General features: G+C 41.9%; 1 protein-coding gene across 2 annotated transcripts; it reads left to right on the top strand.

Annotated features, from left to right (window-relative positions):
- Positions 1 to 4,981: 4,981 nt before the first annotated feature.
- LOC106598872 (CMRF35-like molecule 1) lies at positions 4,982 to 20,072 on the top strand. 2 transcript variants are annotated; one of them, XM_014189889.2, is made up of 7 exons: positions 4,982 to 5,097; positions 5,373 to 5,702; positions 6,172 to 6,492; positions 17,301 to 17,399; positions 18,010 to 18,114; positions 18,357 to 18,406; positions 18,815 to 20,069. In XM_014189889.2, exons 1-7 carry the CDS (start codon positions 5,052 to 5,054, stop codon positions 19,139 to 19,141), a joined length of 1,278 nt encoding a protein of 425 aa, XP_014045364.1. In that variant the 5' UTR covers positions 4,982 to 5,051; the 3' UTR covers positions 19,142 to 20,069. The 2 variants fall into 2 exon arrangements, with proteins under 2 accessions (XP_014045364.1, XP_014045365.1); XM_014189890.2 differs by lacking the exon at positions 6,172 to 6,492 and having other exon boundaries at positions 18,815 to 20,072.
- Positions 20,073 to 21,155: the final 1,083 nt, after the last annotated feature.

The raw sequence follows: 21,155 nt of genomic DNA, 5'->3' as shown, positions 1-21,155 counted from the left end.
CAGAAGAGACAATATAGCCATATTACCATAAAACTGTTTATATAATAGCATCATAATGGTTGTATAGAATGTATTAATAAGGATAAAGCTTTTGTAAGACATTGAGATGCTATGTACTGATGTAATGTGATAGAATTGTATTTCTGTAACCAAATCTAACTCAGTCATAGGCACGCCCCCAGGGACCCATACAGGACCAGGCGTCATTTGACAAGCCTGTTCTATGGGCACTATAAAACACCCCCTGATTTACATTTCAACAGACCAGGCCTCCACTCATGGCTAATAGGTTTTACCTTCCAATTCCTCTACTGAAAGTGAACCATACCACGTGGTTAACTTTTAGACTATTGATACCGACAGAATAAGAACAAGTCTTTGATATTAATTATTAGTCTGCAGCTAATTAAATTATATCATCGAACGCGAAGACCAACGAAACAACCATTCTATGACGACATTAATGAATGTCGCTTTGAAAGATCCATTCTAACCGAGAGAGAGACTCTCCAACAGAACCGAACTCTCCAACAAAGAACGACGACACACTGAGCGTACATATATATTGATTGCAATTGTTCCCGAATGAGTGAGCCTTCAATTGTCAATTGTTAATATTAATGAACTCTGTGTAACTTCTCAGCTGACCGTTTATGACCCATTGTTCAACAGGCCGACCTGCCTGTTTAGCCCACAAGGGCACATTCCTCTACCAATCCTTTGTGACGATAATGACTGTTTGTATGTTTTTCTGTTAATTACTTAGTGTAGTAAATAAATGATTTTAAGACAATTGATGTATGGATGATTTTAGTAAAGACTGGGTTCGTGCAGATACAACAATTTACGACGTTTGGAATGAGACTGGACTAGAGGTAAAATACACCATTTAAACCAGAAGATAATCGGCCTATATAATAATATAGGAAAGTTATGTTAGGAAAATTATAACTTTGTAATCTGAATATTCTCCTTGGTGCCCCGATCTCCTAGTTAATTACAATTAAACGATTAATCAGTTTAATCGAGTGATAATAATTACAGGGAGTTAATTGATAAACATGTCTTCCGTTTAATGGTACCCCAAAGACATGACAACCCTTTTATGTGCTAAAAGTGCGGGTATTGGTCAAAATTGCGAGCTCTCACATAATATGCGCTGATTGGTTGATTTTGCATTGAATTATAAGATAGCAGAATTGTGGAATCCTGGAAGGACTGACTAATGATAACCAACATCCTAATGATAGACAACATGCTAATGACAGACAACATGCTATTGATAGACAACATGTTGGTGATAGACAACATGCGAGTGATAGACAACATGCTAGTGATAGAAACATGCTAATGATTTACAACATGCTAGTGATAGACAACAGGCTAATGATACAACATGCTAGTGATAGACAACAGGCTAATGATAGTGATAGACAACATTTAGAGACAGAATACAGACAAAAGAGTTTACATACAGTATACACAGCTAGGTAGAGTGAGCATAGAGCTATAAGAGAATGAGCACATATGTAAATGTATAGTGGCTATACGGCTGATCTTTCCTGTAAGCTTCTTTGCCCTGGAGTCGTAAAGGACCTCGATGGAATCAAATCAAATTGCATTTGTCACATGCTTCACAAACAACAGGTGTAGACTAACAGTGAAATGCTTATTTACGGACCCTTCCCAACAATGCAGAGAGAGAAAAATAGAAATAATACAAAAATAGAAAAATAATAACACAAGGAATAAATACACAATGAGTAAGGATAACTTGGCTATGTACACGGCGTACCAGTACCGAGTCCATGTGCAAGGGTACGAGGTAGTTTAGGTAGATATGTACATATTGCAGTGGAGGAAGGGGAGGACCATCCTTCTCAGTGAATTTCAGAAAAATGAAAATAGTGAAACATTAAAAAAGTTATCCTTTTTAGATAAAACTATACTAAATACTGGATATTCACGTCACCAAACAATTTATTAAAACACACTGTTTTGCAATGAAGGTATACAGTAGCCTCAGCAGCACTCTGTAGGGTAGCACCATGGTGTAACCGGAGGACAGCTAGCTTCTGTCCTCCTCTGCGTACATTGACTTCAATTCAAAATCTAGGAGGCTCATTGCTCTCACCCCCTTCCGTAGACTTACATAGTAATTATGACAACTTCCGGAAGATGTCCTCCAACCTATCCGAGTTCTTGCAGCATGAACTGACATGTTGTCCACTCAAACAAAGGATCAGAGAATTAATCTAGTACTGAAAGCATAAGCTACAGCTAGCTAGCACTGCAGTGCATAAAATGTGGTAAACAGTTGACTCAAAGAGAGAAAGACAATAATTGAACAGTTTAAACAAATTAATTTATTCCATAATGAAGGAGAAGCAAGAGAGAGATAGAGAGTGCCATTTTTTTCAATTTCAGTTATACTTACTTAGCTATCAAATGCAGATAGCTAGTTAAGCCTTCTCAAACACCCTGTTCAAACAGAGGGATGCTTTGTTAGCTAGCTGGCTATGACTATCCAACACAACACTGGAACTCTTCCAAGGTAAGGTTTTGGTTTTACTAATTTAGTGTAGCTCGTTTACTAACGCGTTAGAAATATTGGCTATGTTGACTATGACGTTACTTTAGCTAATATGGGGACAATGATGTAGGCTGTGTGTAGCGGTTATGATATGGTTTGGCTTGGAAAGGTTTTTTCACCTGGTCACAAACAGATTATTTGTTGTGCATTGAAGTACACAAGCGAAGGGAAAAGGTGAGAGGAGGAGAGAACATATTTGCAAGAAGAAATACAACGTGGCTGCTATTAAAGTGTACTGTGTTTACGCGTGATCAGGGGTGTATTCATTCCACCGATTCTGTTGAAAAACTTTTCCTAAACGGAAGCAAACAGAACAAAAAGGGGATAAACATACCTGAATTTGTCCAATAGAAACTCTCGTTTGCAACTGTTAGACTAATGATTACACCCTATATCAGCTAGATGCAGATAAGAGTTTTTATCTGGACCTGTGTGCACCTACATTGTAAACTTTTCTTAAGCTAGGTTTTAGCAACTCATGATGGATATTGTGAACATTTTTGTATCATGTAGTAGCCTAAACCTATCGCTGTTACATTGAACTGGGTGAATGGAATATGAATGACAGTCATCCAATATGCTGTAATAGAAAACAATAATGCTCATGAATTTCTTTTTTTTACCGCACTGACCGCCACTGGAATGTATATATGGTCTCATTTCATGGTGCTCTGAACAATACGGAGTGTTGCTGGTCTTTTACTCCACCCATTCCATTGGCGGCCACAATGCGAATCACTGTATATGGAATACATAATCATCATGTGCGCTTACTGCACTACAGTACAGAAAACCCGCTTACCAAACAACAGTGCAGGGCATGCTCGCTGAATTAAAGGGCAACTACACTCAAACTATGTTTTTATTTTTTTATTCCAGACATCAAAAGTCATCCCCTGATGTAATTTAAGAATTGTTGTGAAAATCAAATTTAGTTGTTTCTTCATTGAAAAAATTTGTAAAAAACTGGGAAAATTAGAAAAAAACAAAACCAAGAGAACGGAATTTTGGGGAAAAAAACAGAATTAGGTTAAAAATGGAAATGGATTTTAAAAGGCCCCACCAACGTTTGAACGTTTTTTGTTGTTGTGCATGACTGCACTTAAGTGTGTGTCATCCTGCAGCACAGCATTTTGGTGAAGGTTGAGGTTAGGTCCAATTTTGACTGTGTACCCAAGAGGGAAAGAGGTTGGGCCATCCTAGAAATGTTTTTTAATAATATTATATAACATACACAATTTAGCAGACGCGTTTATCCAAAGCGACTTACAGTCACGCGTGAATAAATGTTTAAGTATGGGTGGTCCCGGGAATCAAATACACTATCCAAGGCCCAAATCCCTGTGATTCTAATGAGAAAGAGATGGAGATAATGGGGACGTAGGTCGGGTGCCTTGTAAGGATCCGATAGGGAGTGGGTAATCTGCCTCTACCATCAGTCCTAAAGCCAAAGTACAATCTTTGGATAACAAAATAGACAAACTAAAATCATGAATATCCTACCAACGGGACATTAAAAATTGTAATATCTTATGTTTCACCGAGTCGTGGCTGAACGACGACATGAATAACATACAGCTGTCGGGGTTCTGGACAGCTAATCAGACTCCTGGACAGCTAATCAAATGGCTAGCCAGATTGGTATCTGGGATGATGGTGTTGATGTGAGCCATGACCAGCCTTTCAAAGCACTTCATGGCTACAGACGTGAGTGCTACGGGTCGGTAGTCATTTAGGCAGGTGACCTTAGCGTTCTGGGGCACAGGGACTACGGTGGCCTACTTGAATACATGTAGGTATTACAGACTCGGTCAGGGACAGATTGAAAACGTGAGTGAAGACACTTGCCAGTTGGTCAGAGCATGTTCTGAGTACACGTCCTGGTTATCCGTCTAGGACTGCTTTAAAGTCCCTGGCCACTAGGAGCGCCGCCTCTGAATGAGCATTTTCTTATTGGATTATGGCCTTATACAGCTTGTTGAGTGCAGTCTTAGTGCCAGCATCGTTTTGTGGTGGTAAATAGACAGCTAAAAATATCTCTTGGTAAATAGTGTGGTCCACAGCTTATGGTGGTTATGTCACACATTTAAGCCAAATTTATGAACCGTTTATAAAACAGGACAGGATTTGTAACACATTCATGTAGTTGTTATGAAGCCTTTAAGAATAATTTATGAAGACTTTATAAGGTGCACTTCATTAAAAGCAGGACTAGGTTTTTATTTAACATATATTGTTTGAATGAACTATTAATAAATGGTGAGCAAACTCTTTATAAATGTCTTAGAAATTGTTTATTGACGAACGTTATTACAAAGTGTTACTGAGAAGTGAAATGGTTTCAGGAAGTACTCAGTCAAACAGCAGGACTTCCGTGGCTCAGCGTAGACACACACACACACACTCAGAGAGGTTCTCGTACGCACTGCAGGAGCAGACCTTCCTGCCACAAGTCATCATGGTTATCTTGCTGGTCATCACACTGAAGATTGTCCTCCTCTTAGGTGAGTACATCAGACTGAATGAACACATCTCCAGTGACTCCTCTCTATAGTTGGATACATTTGGTTATAACATTTTACAGTGTAACTCCATTCACTCACTGATAATGTTGTTAGATAAAGGGGAGGGGACACTGAGGAACACAAGGTCCAGTATGTACTGATGGATGTGATGGATCACCAGTGGTGTACCAGACCAGAATCCACTCTTACAGTATGTGAAATGGAAGCTGGGGTGTTTGTACTGTTTTTAATAAGACTGTTGGTATGTCCTGCAGCTGCTGTGTGGAGTGTGTGTTCAGCAGAGTTGATCACAGTGGAAGGATATAAGGGAGGCAAGGCAGAGATCAGATGCCCCTATAGAGAGGAGTGGAGGAGCCACCAGAAGTACCTCTGTAAAGGCAGCAAAATGGAGTGTATAACATTTTTGGGAGACAATGATATTGAGACTGAGGATGAAGAATGGACCTCTAAATGGAGATACTCCCTACATGATGACAAAGGGGTCAGAGTCTTCATTGTGACCATCACCAACATGATGTCAGATGGTGCTGGAACATACTGGTGTGGAGTGGAACGATCTGGACTGGACCCTGAAGTGTATGGAGGTACTGTAAACCTTTGATTCTCATCCTCAAAACTTTACCACTTTCATACTCAACATTTTACTTAAAATATTCCTAGTGAGGCCTCTGCAACTGGCCCGAATCCTAACTTGAGATCCCTACACATTGCTTAACAGTTCATGCATACTATGTTTATAATTGACTCATCCTCATTGCATGTTTTACATGATCATCGACATAAAGGAATTAATCTCAAGTTAGAATTCTGCCCTAAACTAGGTCAGCTCATTCAACTTCCGTGAACAATGGGATCAAACACACATGTATTTTGCATGTATTGGAGGACAGATCACAGATAACTAATACATTAGACAAGGACGTTTCATGGTGTATAATTCTTTGTCATTGGAGTTTCCAAACCTTTCTTATGTTATGGTATATATTTATTTTATAATAAATCGGCTGAACTTCTTTCTGAGCTCTAGGCCTGCATGTTTGTTTAAAATGACAGATTGGTGCTGTGAGAATCCCACTGCAGTGACTGGCTATGAAGAACAGACAGTCTCCATCTATTGTATGTATGATGAAAAAACTGAAGACAATGAGAAATACTTCTGCAAAGTGACGACACAGTCGAGGTGCATAGATGATGTAAAAGTGACAACAACGAAAAGCCAGAATGGGAGGTTCTCACTGTTTGACAACAGGACAGCCGGAGCCTTCACCGTGACCATCACCAGACTAACCCAAGAGGATGCTGGGAGATATCTCTGTGGCGTACAGAACAACCAAGCTCTCGATACCCTGTCAGCAGTCCAGCTTGATATCAAGAGTAAGACTGTTTTTGAATTTGCCTGTTTTGCATTATGAGACAGATTGATCAGGACACAGCTGTACGTCAGTGAAGTGAGAAGCTTAGATGGAATTATAACGACAAAAGGCGAGACCCAGATGCAGACACTGGAGGCAGATGGTTTGAGCTCTGGTATTTATTGTAATCCAAGGGATAGACCAAAGGCAGGTCGGGGACAGGCAATAGTTCATTGCCAGGCCAGAGTCCAAAACGGTACAGGGGGGCAGGCAGGCTCAAGGTCAGGGGCAGGCAGAGGGGTCAGGCAGGTGGGCTCAGAGTCTGGACAGGCAAGGGTCAAAACCAGGAGGACAAGGTAAGACAGAAAACACAGGTATAAATACCCAGGGGATAATGGGGAAGATGGGTAACACCTGGATGGGGGTGGAGACAAGCACAAGGACAGGTGAAGCAGATCAGGGTGTGACAGGAATATAATGAGGGAGAGGGCTGGGTGTGCCTGTGTGAGTTGAGGCATTAAAAACAACTGGAACACATCTTAACTTCCTATGTAATCTATTAAATGTTTCTACATCTGTCTTGGAAACCTGTAAGGCAGTACAGATGTCAACAAGAACATAACAGAACATTAGTTTGGCATAGCTCATACAGTATTACTCAACCGTCTTCAACTGTGTTATATTTAGGAGAGAGAGAGATAAAAAGAGACAGGGGGGGAAGAGCGAGCGAAAGAGAGAGCAAGAAAGGGAGAGAGAGGGAAAGAGAGCCCTGACAGTAAATCTCAGTAAGACAAAAATAATGGTGTTCCAAAAAAAATTCTGCTGCCAGGACCACTAATACAATCTAGACACCATTGCCCCAGAGCAGACAAAAAACTATACATACCTTGGCCTAAACATCAGCGCCACAGGTAACTTCCACAAAGCTGTGAACGATCTGAGAGACAAGACAAGAAGGGCCTTCTACGCCATCAAAAGGAACATAGAATTTGAAATCCTAATTAGGATCTGGCAAAAAATACTTGAATCAGTTATAGAACCCATTGCCCTTTATGGTTGTGTGGTCTGGGGTCTGCTCACCAACCAAGAATTCACAAAATGGTACAAACACCAAATTTGACACTGCATGCATATTTCTGAAAGAATATCCTCTGAGTACAATGTAAAACATCTAATAATGCATGCAGAGCAGAATTAGGCCGATACCAGCAATTGATAAAAATCCAGAAAAGAGCCGTTACATTCTAGAACCACCTAAAATGAAGTGATTCATAAACCTTCCGTAACAAAGCCATCACCTACAGAGAGATTAACCTGGAGAAGAGTCCCCTAAGCAAGCTGGTCCTGGGGCTCTGTTCACAAACATAAACAGGCCCCACAGAGCCCCAGGACAGCAACACAATTACACCCAACTAAATCATGAGAAAACTAAAAGATAATTACTTGACACATTAGAAAGAATTAACAAAAAATCTGAGCAAACCGAGAGTACACAGTGGCAGAATACCTGACCCCTGTGACTGACCCAAACTTAAGGAAAGCTTTGACTATGTACAGACTCAGTGAGCATAGCCTTGCTATTGACAGAGGCTGCCATAGGCAGGCCTGGCTCTCAAGAGAAGACAGGCTATGTGCACACTGACTGCTGAATGAGGTTGAAACTGAGGTGCACTTCCTAACCTCCTGCCAAATGAAAGACCATATTAGAGACACATATTTGCCTCAGAATACACAGACCCCCAAAGAATTTTAAAACAAATCCAATTTAGAGAAACTCCCATATCTATTAGAGAGAGAGAGAGAGAGGAGAGAGAGAGAGAGAGACAGAGAGAGAGAGAGAGAGAGAGAGAGAGAGAGAGAGAAAGAGAGCTACATGACAACTAAAATATCTGAACAGAGCAGAAACCACACTTCTTTACACCTGTCAACAACATTATTTTGTGTGTACTTAGTTTTTAGCAGCACCAACAATAACCACCACCACAACAGAAACTACTACAAGCACAGGAACAAACCCAGCTTCACCAACTCAATCATCCTTAGCCACCTCCACCTAGCACCTTTGTATGGGAGAGAGAGAGAGAGAGAGAGAGAGAGAGAGAGAGAGAGAGAGAGAGAGAGAGAGAGAGAGAGAGATGTAGTTTGCTAAATGACAACTAAAATATCTGAACAGGAAGAGCAGAAACCACACTTCCTTCTATACGCTTGTCAGTGATTGAAGTGGTCAGGGTACATTTGCAGTGCATTCAGAAAGTAAATCATACACCTTGGCTTATTACACATTTTGTTGCAATACAGTCCAACTTCAACATTTATTAAATTGGCACAATATCCTTTTAGCAAAAGTATTGAAAATGAAATACAGAAGAATCTCATTTACATAAGTATTCACATCCCTGAGTCAATACATGTTAGAATCATATTTGGCAGTGATTATAGCTGCGAATCTTTCTGGGTAAGTCTCTAAGAGCTTTGCATACCTGGATTGTACAATATTTAGACATTCTTTAAAAAAAGTTCTGTCAAGTTGGTTGTTGATCATTGCTAGACAGCCATTTTTAAGTCTTGCCATACATTTTCAAGCTGATTTAAGTGTAACTGTGCCACACAGGAACATTCAATGTCCAACTCCAGGGTATATTTGGCCTTGTGTTTTAGGTTATTGTCCTACTGAAAGGTGAATTTGTCTCCCAGTGTCTTTTGGAAGGCAGACTGAACTAGGTTTTCATCTAGGAGTTTGTCTGTGCTTAGCTCTATTCCATTTATTTTTATCCTAAAAAACTCCCTAGTTTTTGCTGATGACAAGCATACACATAACGTGATGCAGCCACCATGCTTGAAAATGGATAGTGTTACTCAGTGATGTGTTGTGTCGAATTTGCCACAAACATAACGCTTTGTATTCAGGATAGAAAGTTAATTTCTGTGACACATTTTTTGCAGTTTTACATTAGTGCCTCATTGCAAACAGGATGCATGCTTAGAATTGTTTTTATTCGGCGGCACTAGTGCGCCTGCGAATTGGATATAAGCGTTCCTTCAGATCTCCTCTCCGCAAATTTTGAAATCTTTATTTTATTTGCCAAAAATATACCCGTTGTTTAATATATTCCCCATGCACTAACTAGCAGTGAAAAAGTGAAATATGGCGACAAAAACCAACCGCACAGCTAACGCAAAGGCCCGGGCCCAGCAAGCAGCAGCTAGCGCCATTTTGAGTCTGATGATGACAACTCTCCAGATACCCAGCAACAAGATACAGCCACGGCAATGTGTCAAAAAATGGAAGAGGCTGTAATAAAAACTATCAATGAATGTTTTGACAGGCTTGAAACAAAGTTAGAGTGTCTAAAGACAGCACAGGACGAACTGAAGGGTGAGGCCGATGAGGCCCTGTCTGATCATGACACCCGGATTGGAGGCCTGTAAACCACCAGCGAGCAGCTTAAAAAGAAGAATGAGGCGCCCCAAGCCAAGGTTCTCAATTTAGAAGACAGGAGTCGCAAGCTGAGTATCAAACTTGTGGGGATTTTGGAGGACGATGAACAAGGGAAACCCACAGAGTTTGTTTCCAAGCTCATTCCCAAGCTGCTGGACAATGACAACTTCCCAAAGCCGCTCATCATTGGCTGTACACACCGCTCTCTACAGGCAAAGCCCTCACCAGGTGTCAAGCCGCACACCATAATCGCAAGGGAACATCACTTTCAGGAAAAGGAGCTCATTCTACGACTTGGACGACAGCGATCTATGGAATACAAAGACCAAAAGGTTCTCATCTTCCCCGACTACACCATGGAGGTGACGGAGCAATGTTGCAGACCATGAGAGAGGCAGAGGTGAAATACAGCCTGCGTTTTCCAGCCAAGCTACATGTTCATCACAACGGCATGACAAGAGTCTTCACCAAGCTACATATAAAAACTACAGCAAACCCCTGAAAGGGTGAAATCACTCGCCACACATTTTTGGGATATTGACTGAGCAAACAGTGGATTTGATGTTTATTCATAAACGGTAGCATATTCAATTGTTTTCCAAGATCCGCGGAGAGGATCTGACTGCTTCTAGCTAGCTAGCGTAGTATTGGGTTTGTTCTAGCCATCATGCCCGGCGGTCCTCATTTCATGAGATGTAGAGAAGGGTACTTCATTTGGGGAAGCAGTGGGGAGGGCGGGTTTCTCTGCAGAAGCAGTGGGAGGGAGGGTTTCTCTGTGGAAGCAGTGGGAGGGAGGGTTTCTCTGTGGAAGCATTGGGGAAGGAGGGTGTCTCAAGGGGAAGCATTGGGGAAGGAGGGTTTCTCAAGGGGAAGCAGTGGGAGGGAGGGTTTCTCTGTGGAAGCAGTGGGGAAGGAGGGTTTCTCTGGGGAAGCAGTGGGGAAGGAGGGTTTATCTGGGGAAGCAGTGAGGAAGGAGGGTTTCTCTGGGGAAGCAGTGGGAGGGAGGGTTTCTCTGTGGAAGCAGTGGGGAAGGAGGGTTTCTCTGGGGAAGCAGTGGGGAAGGAGGGTTTCTCTGTGGAAGCAGTGGGGAAGGAGGGTTTCTCTGGGGAAGCAGTGGGAGGGAGGGTTTCTCTGGGGAAGCAGTGGGAGGGAGGGATTCTCTGTGGAAGCAGTGGGGAAGGAGGGTTTCTCTGGGGAAGCAGTGGGGAAGGAGGCTTTCTCTGGGGAAGCACTGGGGAAGGAGGGTTTCTCTGGGGAAGCAGTGAGGAAGGAGGGTTTCTCTGGGGAAGCAGTGGGGAAGGAGGGTTTCTCTGGGGAAGCAGTGGGAGGGAGGGTTTCTCTGGGGAAGCAGTGGGAGGGAGGGTTTCTCTGTGGAAGCAGTGGGAGGAAGGGTTTCTCTGTGGAAGCAGTGGGGAGGGCGGGTTTCTCTGTGGAAGCAGTGAGGAAGGAGGGTTTCTCTGGGGAAGCAGTGGGAGGGTGGGTTTCTCTGTGGAAGCAGTGGGAGGGAGGGTTTCTCTGTGGAAACAGTGGGAGGGAGGGTTTCTCTGGGGAAGCAGTGGGAGGGAGGGTTTCTCTGTGGAAGCAGTGGGAGGAAGGGTTTCTCTGTGGAAGCAGTGGGGAGGGCGGGTTTCTCTGTGGAAGCAGTGAGGAAGGAGGGTTTCTCTGGGGAAGCAGTGGGAGGGTGGGTTTCTCTGTGGAAGCAGTGGGAGGGAGGGTTTCTCTGTGGAAACAGTGGGAGGGAGGGTTTCTCTGGGGAAGCAGTGGGAGGGAGGGTTTCTCTGTGGAAGCAGTGGGAGGGTGGGTTTCTCTGTGGAAGCAGTGGGAGGGAGGGTTTCTCTGGGGAAGCAGTGGGAGGGAGGGTTTCTCTGGGGTCTGCTACTGTGTTTTGTTTTCTGCTGCCAGAGAAATTGTATTTAAATTCGTACATATTTAAGATGTTTTATTTGAAATGCTCTTGGATATAAATGTGAGGAAACAATCTTGGGAATCAGTCAGATGTTAAAGGTGTCACATTAGTCTCGTGGAATGTGCACGGACTAGGGCACCCACGCGAAAGGGCTATGGTATTTAAGCAATCCATAAATTAAGGCAGGCAGCTTGCTGACATTGTCACAAGGAGAAGCGGACCAAAGTGCAGCGTGATTATCGGTCCACATTTTTATTGTACTGTGAAACCATGCAATACATACAAATAAACTGAATAACAAAACAACAAACTGTGACGCAGAGGTGAAAGATACACTAACTCAAAGACAATCTCCCACAAACCCAGGTGGGAAAAACACATACTTAAGTATGATCTCCAATTAGAGACAACGAGGACCAGCTGCCTCTAATTGGAGATCATGCCAAACAAAACCCAACATAGAAATACAAAACTAGAACATAACATAGAAAAACTAAACTAGAAAACCCCCCTGTCACACCCTGACCTACTCTACCATAGAAAATAACAGCTTTCTATGGTCAGGACGTGACAGACATATTCTAAAGAGATAAACAACTGCTTCAAATAATTTTACTCAGTTATATTCCTCCAGATCTGATGCTTCTAGGTCTGATGTATCAGCCTTCTTTGATTCCACCAGCCTGCCAAAACTTGATGACAGCGCCAAAAAAGAGTTTAACTCAAATTTCACAACAAAGGAAGTACTGGAGGCAATAAAAGCATTCCCACCTGGAAAGTCTGCAGGCCCTGGTAGCATTGCTTAATTGAAATAAAAAAAGAATCACCAAAGTGCTTGCTAATAGGTTGAACAAACATGTAACAACCATTATTCATCCAGATCAGACATGGTTTATTCCCGGCAGGTTCTCTTTTTTTCAGAATGCCCGTAGGCTGCTTAACATTCTATATGCAAATCACGAGAAAGACTCCAAGGTGGCTATTATATCGCTAGATGCTCAAAAAGCATTTGACCAAATAGAATGGTCATACATGTTTGAAGCACTCACTAGGTTTGGATATGGTGACTCATTTATCGCCTGGGTCAAAATTCTCTATGTCTGCGCAACATCCTCTATTCTGACCAACAGTGACAAATACAGTCCCTTTAAACTACATAGATCTGTCCAGCAGGGCTACCCACTCAGTCCTCTGCTCTTCGATGTCGTCCTTGAACCCCTAGCGACACAAATAAGGGTTCATCCTTATATCCAAGGTCTTAAAGTAGGAAAAATAGAAAGACACATTTCGTTATATGCAGACGATGTGCTTTTATACCTCTCGGACCCAGTAGCCTCTGTCCCTAAACTACTAGACTTTATCAATTAATTTGGCAAATTATCTGGCTATTCAATAAATTGTGGAAAAAGTGATCTCATGTGTATCTCAGATACTATTACAGCAAGTTAGCTAGAGAGGATACCATTTAAAGTGAGCTAGAGAGGATACCATTGAAAGTGAGCTAGAGAGGATACCACTGAAAGTGAGCTAGAGAGGATACCATTGAAAGTGAGCTAGAGAGGATACCATTTAAAGTGAGCTAGAGAGGATACCGTTTAAAATGATCTAGAGAGGATACAATTTAAAATGATCTAGAGAGGATACCATTTAAAGTGATCTAGAGAGGATACCATTTAAAGTGGTGCATGACCACTTAACTTACCTGGGACTAAAAATACCTAGAAATCCAAAGCTCATCTTCAAGCTTAACTACAGTGAACTGGTTGCAAAGCTAAATCAAAACATAGAGAGCTGGAGAATACTGCCTCTTTCTATAATGGGGCACATTAATGCAATAAACATGGTTTCTCTTCCCAGGTTCCTTTATCTTTGCCAGGATCTTTCAATTTTTCTTTCCTCTTCATTTTTTAAGACTTTGGACTCGACAATCTTGTCATTTGTCTGGGGTTACAAAAACCACCGTAAAGCCCAAGGAAAGTGGTGATTTAGGCCTACACATCTTTAAGCATTACTACTGAGCTGCAAATGCCAGGGCATTAACATACTGGCAACTAGGTTTCCCTGATAAGTTGGACACTGTTGTCCACCTGTGGCTAAATATGGAAGTCAAGTCTGAAACAAATTCCTCTCTTCCAGCCTTGCTTTGGTCCAAGGCATAGTGCCCGAACAAACTGACAGGCAACAACTTTGTTTTGTGAAATTCTTTAAGAATTAAGCATGTTTATAAGGTGCCTGATACCTCTGTATACACCCTGATATGCTTGAATCATTATTTTGTTCCATCTCGGTTTGATAAGGTGTTTGTTGAATGGAGGGAGAAGGGGCTGGCCACAGTTGAAGACTTATACATAGATTAGCATCATTCATCCAATTAAAGAATCAATTCAAAGTCAGACACTAAAGTCAGACACTATATCAAAGGGAAAATTCAAAATGTTGACACCCTCCATTTACAACATTTGTTTTATGATTTCCTACAGCGCCCTCCCAACTCAAAACACCTCATCTCACAATTTGTCTCCTTTTTCTCCAACTACACAGAGGGCTCTACTGGTCATCTGAAGGAGACATGCGGTAAAGAGTGAAATACTGAGATCTCAGATGATCTGTGTGTAACGTCTGCTTCCAACTTACACTCTCAAACACATAGATCCCCTGAACGCAGCTCACTTTCCAGATCCCAATCACCTGAATTCTGATCACCTGTTCACACACCTGTATGTCATTCACAGACACTATTTAGTTCAGTTCTTTGCACCCCATCATTGTGAGGTGTTTGTTTTGATATACATTCTAGTTGGAGCGCTGTTATTTTCGTATTAGTCCTCCTGTGTATTGTAGTTTTTGGGTCATCCTCACTAACGATGCCTTTTTGCCTATCCCCTGCCTGTACTTTTGCCTATCAGATTTCCTGTCATCAACCTCTTGCCTGATCTCCCGGACTACGTTATTAGCCTTTTCCTTGCCTGTAACTGTTACCTTTCTGGAGTCCCTGTGTATGACTTTCTGCCTGCCCCTGGACCCGGCTACCTACCTCCTCCTATGGTCCTTTACAAATAAACACCTGCTGCGCCCTGCGCTTGAAACCAGCAGTCTGTCTCCCATCGTATTCAGTACACTATGGGGAGAAGCACTGCCTCTACTAGTCATCTCAAGGAGACCTGCGGTAAAGAGTTAAATATTGAGATCTCAGATGGTCTATGAGGAGAAGCCCTGTCTAGAAGTCACTCCTGTTCCATCATTGCCAGATATAAATTGATACAATACAAAGTCATGCATAGACTTTATTACTCCAAATTACATAGAATTTATCCCCAGGTCTCCCCACTGTGTGACACATGTAAAGCCTCAGAGGGTTCATTAACTCGTCTTTTTTGGCTTTGCCCCTTACTTAATAATCTTTGATTGGTACTCAAAGATATATGAGAGGGCCATTGAACATGATGCAGAACTTGCTCTCCTTGGCTGAGTCTGTTCTAAGATCATCCTATGAGGAAGGGTGACAGCAAAAAAATGATCCTCACAGAATGGAAGTCACCCCCCCCCCTTTGCTTCCGTTGATGGCTAGCAGAAATGATTAATACCATTTACTTGGAAAATATTAGTTTTTTCAGGACTAACTTCTCCAGCAGATTTCTCAAGATTCGGGGTCCGTCTCTGGACCATCTTGACAGACACTGACTGTGAACACTGACTAGGAACGCTTACTGTTGTAACTGTCACTGTTGCTCTATTCTTGTCCCATGTCTTGATTAAGCAATACTTAATTTCATGTCTGGAAGCTGTGTTTTTTGTTATTTTTTGGTGTGCTCAATTTTCTCCTATCACAGCCATTAAACTATGTAACTGTTTTAAATTCCACATTGGCCTCATGGTGAAATCCCAGAGCGGTTTCCTTCCTCTCTGGCAACTGAGTTAGAAAGGATGCCTGTATCTTTGCAGTGACTGGGTGTATTGATACACCTTCCAAAATGTAATTAATAACTTTAATATGTGTCAGTTTATTTATTTATTTCCCATCTACCAATAGGTGCCCTTCTTCGCGAGGCATTGGAAAACCTCCCTGGTCTTTGTGGTTGAATCTGTGTTTGAAATTCACTGCTCGACTGATGGACGTTTTGTATGTGTGGAGTACAGAGATGAGATAGTCATGTTAAACACTATTATTGCACACACAGTGAGTCCATGCAATTTATGTGACTTGTTAAGCAAATGTTTACTCCTGAACTTAAGACTTTCAATAACAATGGGATGAATACTTACTGACTCAAGACAATTTCGCTTTTTATTTTAAATACATTTGTAAAGATTTCTGAAAACATAATTCCAATTTGACATTATGGGTTATTGTATGTAGGCCAGTGACACAAAATCTAAATTTAATAAATGTTCATTTCAGGCTGTAACGCAACAAAAGTGGAAAAAGTAAAGGGCTGTGAATACTTTCCAAGGTACTGTACATCTCAATCAATTCAGGAAGTAACCAGCAATGCAGATTCTCTTCTATGCTTTTCATTAACCACGTTTCCACCCACAGTTTGATGCAGATAAAGTAGTACAGTCTGAAAAAAAAATCACATCTGTGGTAGAAACTGTAAGTTTAGGTACAATTTGATAAACGCTGACAGATCATTTGATCTTTCGATATGGTGGGGTCTTTTTGTGTCTGTAAAATTAATAATGCGAGAAAAGCTGGTGAAACTCCTTTATCCGCAAATATTTATACAATAACAATCATATCGAAGTAAACTTGGACTCACGTAATGATGTGGTGTGTGGTCCTCCCACTACAACTCGGGAAACTATGCAGTTTATTTGGCTACAGATTAAATAACTTTTGATAAACTTCATAGGGTAGTGAAAGTACACAGTGATGAGCTTGATGCTCCTTTCCAATGAATATCGCTGGTTTTATTCTGGTGACACATTGATTGATTTTTGACTGCCATTTGATAAATACAAATATTCTCGCGCGTATCCATAATAATCTCATAATGAAGATTAGCCTACCCAGTCTACTGTATCTTTGAGCTGTTGGCTAGAGCGCACATGCCAAGACCAGAGTAGAAACATTTGCTATTTAACGTAACAGTTTTTGTGACAAACAATAGGTGGAGTTTAAAATGTGATGGAAACTCATGGAACTTTTGATTTTTATTCGGTACATGAACATTTAAGCGGAAAAGTACGTCATCACAAACCGCAACAAATTTGTTTAGTGGAAACACCATTGTTGGGAAAAAAACCTTTTTTTTTTTGTAGTTGCTGATTTTCGAATATTTCCATGAAATTCTGTCACCAATTGGATGGAAACCTAGCTAAATAGAAATATTTTTGGAATTGGAATTTGGTTTACTTTTCGAATGACTAATTTAAATGGAATTGACCCCAACTCTGATAGAAGTTGAGTGAGTTCATCTGTCAGACACACAAGCATACTGTATGTATGAGACACATTCTCTCTTTCTCTCCCTCTCAAACCCAGTTTCACCAACTCTATCATCCCCACCTACCGCCACCTCCCAACCTACTGCCAACTCCATCTCACCATCATCCATTTTACCATCAACACACAACAGATCTGGTAAATAGACGTTGAGCCTTTTTACACTACGCTAGTTTGTAAACATATTTTCGTATTGTAAAGAGAAGGATCTGGTGTCAAATCTGACTTTGGAATCAGATTCCCAAGCCACATCCGCAGGTAGTGTGGGACACTTCTATACCAGATTCCCCACTCTGAGAGGTATAGTATAAAAACAGTGTCTCTCTGACAACACATGCCCCTGCAAGAATGACTTTAATACCAGCACACAGCATTTGTAGTGTTAGCCAACTGAAAAATTATCTTTTAAAATGTCAACACATTTGTGAATTGATGCCTAATTAAAGTGTGCAATATGGTTTAGATGAGAATCTCCTGTATAGTTTGAACAGCTAGCCTTCTTTTGTCAGTCTATATACTATGGTGTATACAGTATGCTAATAGCTGCACCCAGACATGAAGCATGAATGTTGGTCACCACATCCAAGGTTAATGTCAGGACAGGATGTAAACAGAAAAGTTACACATCTGATGAGGAAGAGAGGAAGATCTTACTTCACATATTAGTGTAAAAGGCCCTATGTAAGTTGAACAGAAGTGCTGATTGTAAAGTTTGTGTTCTAATGGTACTGTTTGTGTCTGTGTTCAGATACATCAGTGGTCATCATAGTATCTGGGACTCTGGTCATGCTGCTATTGGTGCTTGTGGTCAGCCTGCTCATAGTCTATAGAGGGAAATTCAACAAGGAAACAGGTGAGAAACACTCACTCACACAAACACACACACACACACTGTGTCAAATAAAGGGAAATTACTCTTTTCACACCCAGTTTTCTTTCAAAGAAAACATTTGCATATACAATCCTCCTTTGGCCCTGGTTGAGAAATAGAGGTCTCATTGTGAACAGGGCTCTGAAAACCACCTGAACAGACTGCTGCAGCCCAATAGTGTGAATTGTATGACACTCTGTGTACGTGTGTGTTGTGTTCCACAGCTGACTCCTCAGCACCCAGGGTGAACACAGACACTAGGATCAACAGAGAGGTCTGTGTGTTTGCGGGCCTGTTTGTTTGACTGACTGAGTGTGTGTGTGTGTGTGTGTGTGTGTGTGTGTGTGTGTGTGTGTGTGAGAGAGAGGGAGCATGTTGTAGTCTGTTATAAACTGAGTGGTTCGAGCCCTGAATGCTGATTGTCTGACAGCCGTGTTATGACAAAACATTTATTTTTACTGTTCTATTTACGTTGGGTACCAGTTTATGATAGCAATAAGGGACATCGGGGGGTTGAGGTATATGGTCAATATACCATCGCTAAGAGCGTTTCGTTGTGCATAAGAACAGCCCTTAGCCGTGGTATGTTGGCCATATACCACACCTCCTCAGGCCTTATTGCTTAATTCTTCCCTCTCTCATCATGTCCTCCTGTCCCTCTCCTCCTTTTCCTCCTCTCCAGGGTTGTCATGGCAATGGTGAGTATGAGGAGATAAAGGACCGCCCTCTACAGTCCAGTTCAGGTGGTGAGACCACCACCGTCTACGCCACCGCCAACTTACCCACAAGACCGTTTGACTCTCTCAACTACGCCAACGTCAACTTCCACAAGGACCCCAGCTGCCCCAATGAAGCCACTGTTGCCATCGCTAAAGAGGGCACTTCTTCTGGTGACTATGCCACTGTCAACATTGGTCAAAGCCCCGCCTACTCTACTGTCAATCATCCACACAGCACCTCTGAGGCTCCTCCCATCTACTATATAGTCAGCAAACCCAGACACCCCTGATTCACTGACAACCAATCATAAGGGACATATTCACACTGGCAACAAATCATAAGTGACATGTTATTATAATCGTTTTTTTATTTTTATTTGTAAAATTTTTATTTCACCTTTATTTAACCAGGTAGGCAAGTTGAGAACAAGTTCTCATTTACAATTGCGACCTGGCCAAGATAAAGCAAAGCAGTTCGACACATACAACAACACAGAGTTACACATGGAGTAAAACAAACATATAGTCAATAATACAGTAGAAAAATAAGTCTATATACAATGTGAGCAAATGAGGTGAGATAGGGGAGGTAAAAGCAGTTATAACATATACACACCGGCAACAAATCATAAGTGACATGTTATTATAATAGTTATAACTATATGTTCCACCGACAGCCTCTGTTTTTAGAAAACAGCTGCACAATCAGGGCCTGAGTTCCCTATAGCGATGGAACTTAGGCTTACGAGTGTTTTAACGATGCATAGTTCCTACAACGGCCGAAGATGTAACTTGCGTTTTCTAAAACACCACGCAGCGAGAACATTCGCTAAGTGATTCATTGGACCATGTGTCGATACTGATAGGATGGAAAGAAAAGCAGTGTCAGTTTCTACATTCAAATCTGGAATTAGAATTAGAATTACTGCATAATATTGTTGACTGTTCAGCTCCTAGAGAAATATACAGAAAATAAATATAAATGCAACAAGCAACAATTTAAAAGATTTTTCTGAGTTACAGTTCCTATAAAGTTATAAGTCAATTGAAATAAATTCCCTAATCTATGGATTTAACATGACTGGGCAGGGGTGCAGCCATGGGTTTCAAATCAAATCAGAGTTTATTTGTCACGTGCGCCGAATACACCTTACAGTGAAATGCTTACTTACAGGCTCTAACCAATAGTGCAAAAAAGGTGTTAGGTGAACAATAGGTAAATAAAGAAATAAAACAACAGTAAAAAGACAGGCTATATACATTAGCGAGGCTATAATAGTAGCGAGGCTACATACAGACACCGGTTAGTCAGGCTGATTGAGGTAGTATGTACATGTAGATATGGTTAAAGTGACTATGCATAAATGATGAACAGAGAGTAGCAGTAGCGTGAAAGAGGGGGTGGTGGGTGGCAGGTGGCGGGTGGCGGGACACAATGCAGATAGCCCGGTTAGCCAATGTGCGGGAGCACTGGTTGGTCGGCCCAATGGAGGTAGTATGTATATGAAATCATAGTTAAAGTGACTATGCACATATGATAAACAGAGAGTAGCAGCAGCATAAAAAGAATGGTTGGGGGGGGGCACACAATGCAAATAGTCCAGGTAGCCATGTGATTACCTGTTCAGGAGTCTTATGGCTTGGGTGTAAAAACTGTTGAGAAGCCTTTTTGTCCTAGACTTGGCACTCAAAATACCACTTGCCATGCGGTAGCAGTGAGAACATTCCATGACTGGGGTGGCTGGGGTCTTTGACAATTTTTAGGGCCTTCCTCTGACACTGCCTGGTGTAGAGGTCCTGGATGGCAGGCAGCTTAGCCCCAGTGATGTACTGGGCCATACGCACTACCCTCTGAAGTGCCTTACGGTCAGAGGCCAAGCAATTTCCGTACCAGGCAGTGATGCAACCAGTCCGGATGCTCTCGATGTTGCAGCTGTAGAACCTTTTGAGGATCTCAGGACCCATGCCAAATCTTTTTAGTTTCCTGAGGGGGAATAGGCTTTGTCGTGACCTCTTCACGACTGTCTTGGTGTGTTTGGACTATTCTAGTTTGTTGTTGATGTGGACACCAAGGAACCTGAAGCTCTCAACCTGCTCCATTGCAGCCCCGTCGATGAGAATGGGGGCGTGCTCGGTCCTCCTTTTCCTGTAGTCCACAATCATCTCCTTTGTCTTGGTTACGTTAAGGGATAGGTTGTTATTCTGGCACCACCCGGCCAGGTCTCTGACCTCCTCCCTATAGGCTGTCTCGTCATTGTCGGTGATCAGGCCTAAACACTGTTGTGTCGTCTGCTTAATGATAAT

Source organism: Salmo salar, chromosome ssa03 (genome assembly GCF_905237065.1).
Source record: "Salmo salar chromosome ssa03, Ssal_v3.1, whole genome shotgun sequence".
NCBI classification, from domain to species: domain Eukaryota; kingdom Metazoa; phylum Chordata; class Actinopteri; order Salmoniformes; family Salmonidae; genus Salmo; species Salmo salar.
The sequence above is the reverse complement of the archived record's forward strand: the minus strand, read 5'-3'. Positions and strand labels throughout refer to the sequence as shown.

Bases quoted from the DNA above. Each gene is read 5' to 3' on its own strand.
- LOC106598872 (XM_014189889.2), top strand. From the start codon at position 5,052: ATGGTTATCTTGCTGGTCATCACACTGAAGATTGTCCTCCTCTTAG. The intron at 6,493-17,300 runs GTAAGACTGTTT...TCTCAAACCCAG, and splicing joins AGTCCAGCTTGATATCAAGA to TTTCACCAACTCTATCATCC. The intron at 18,407-18,814 runs GTCTGTGTGTTT...CCTCCTCTCCAG, and splicing joins ACACTAGGATCAACAGAGAG to GGTTGTCATGGCAATGGTGA.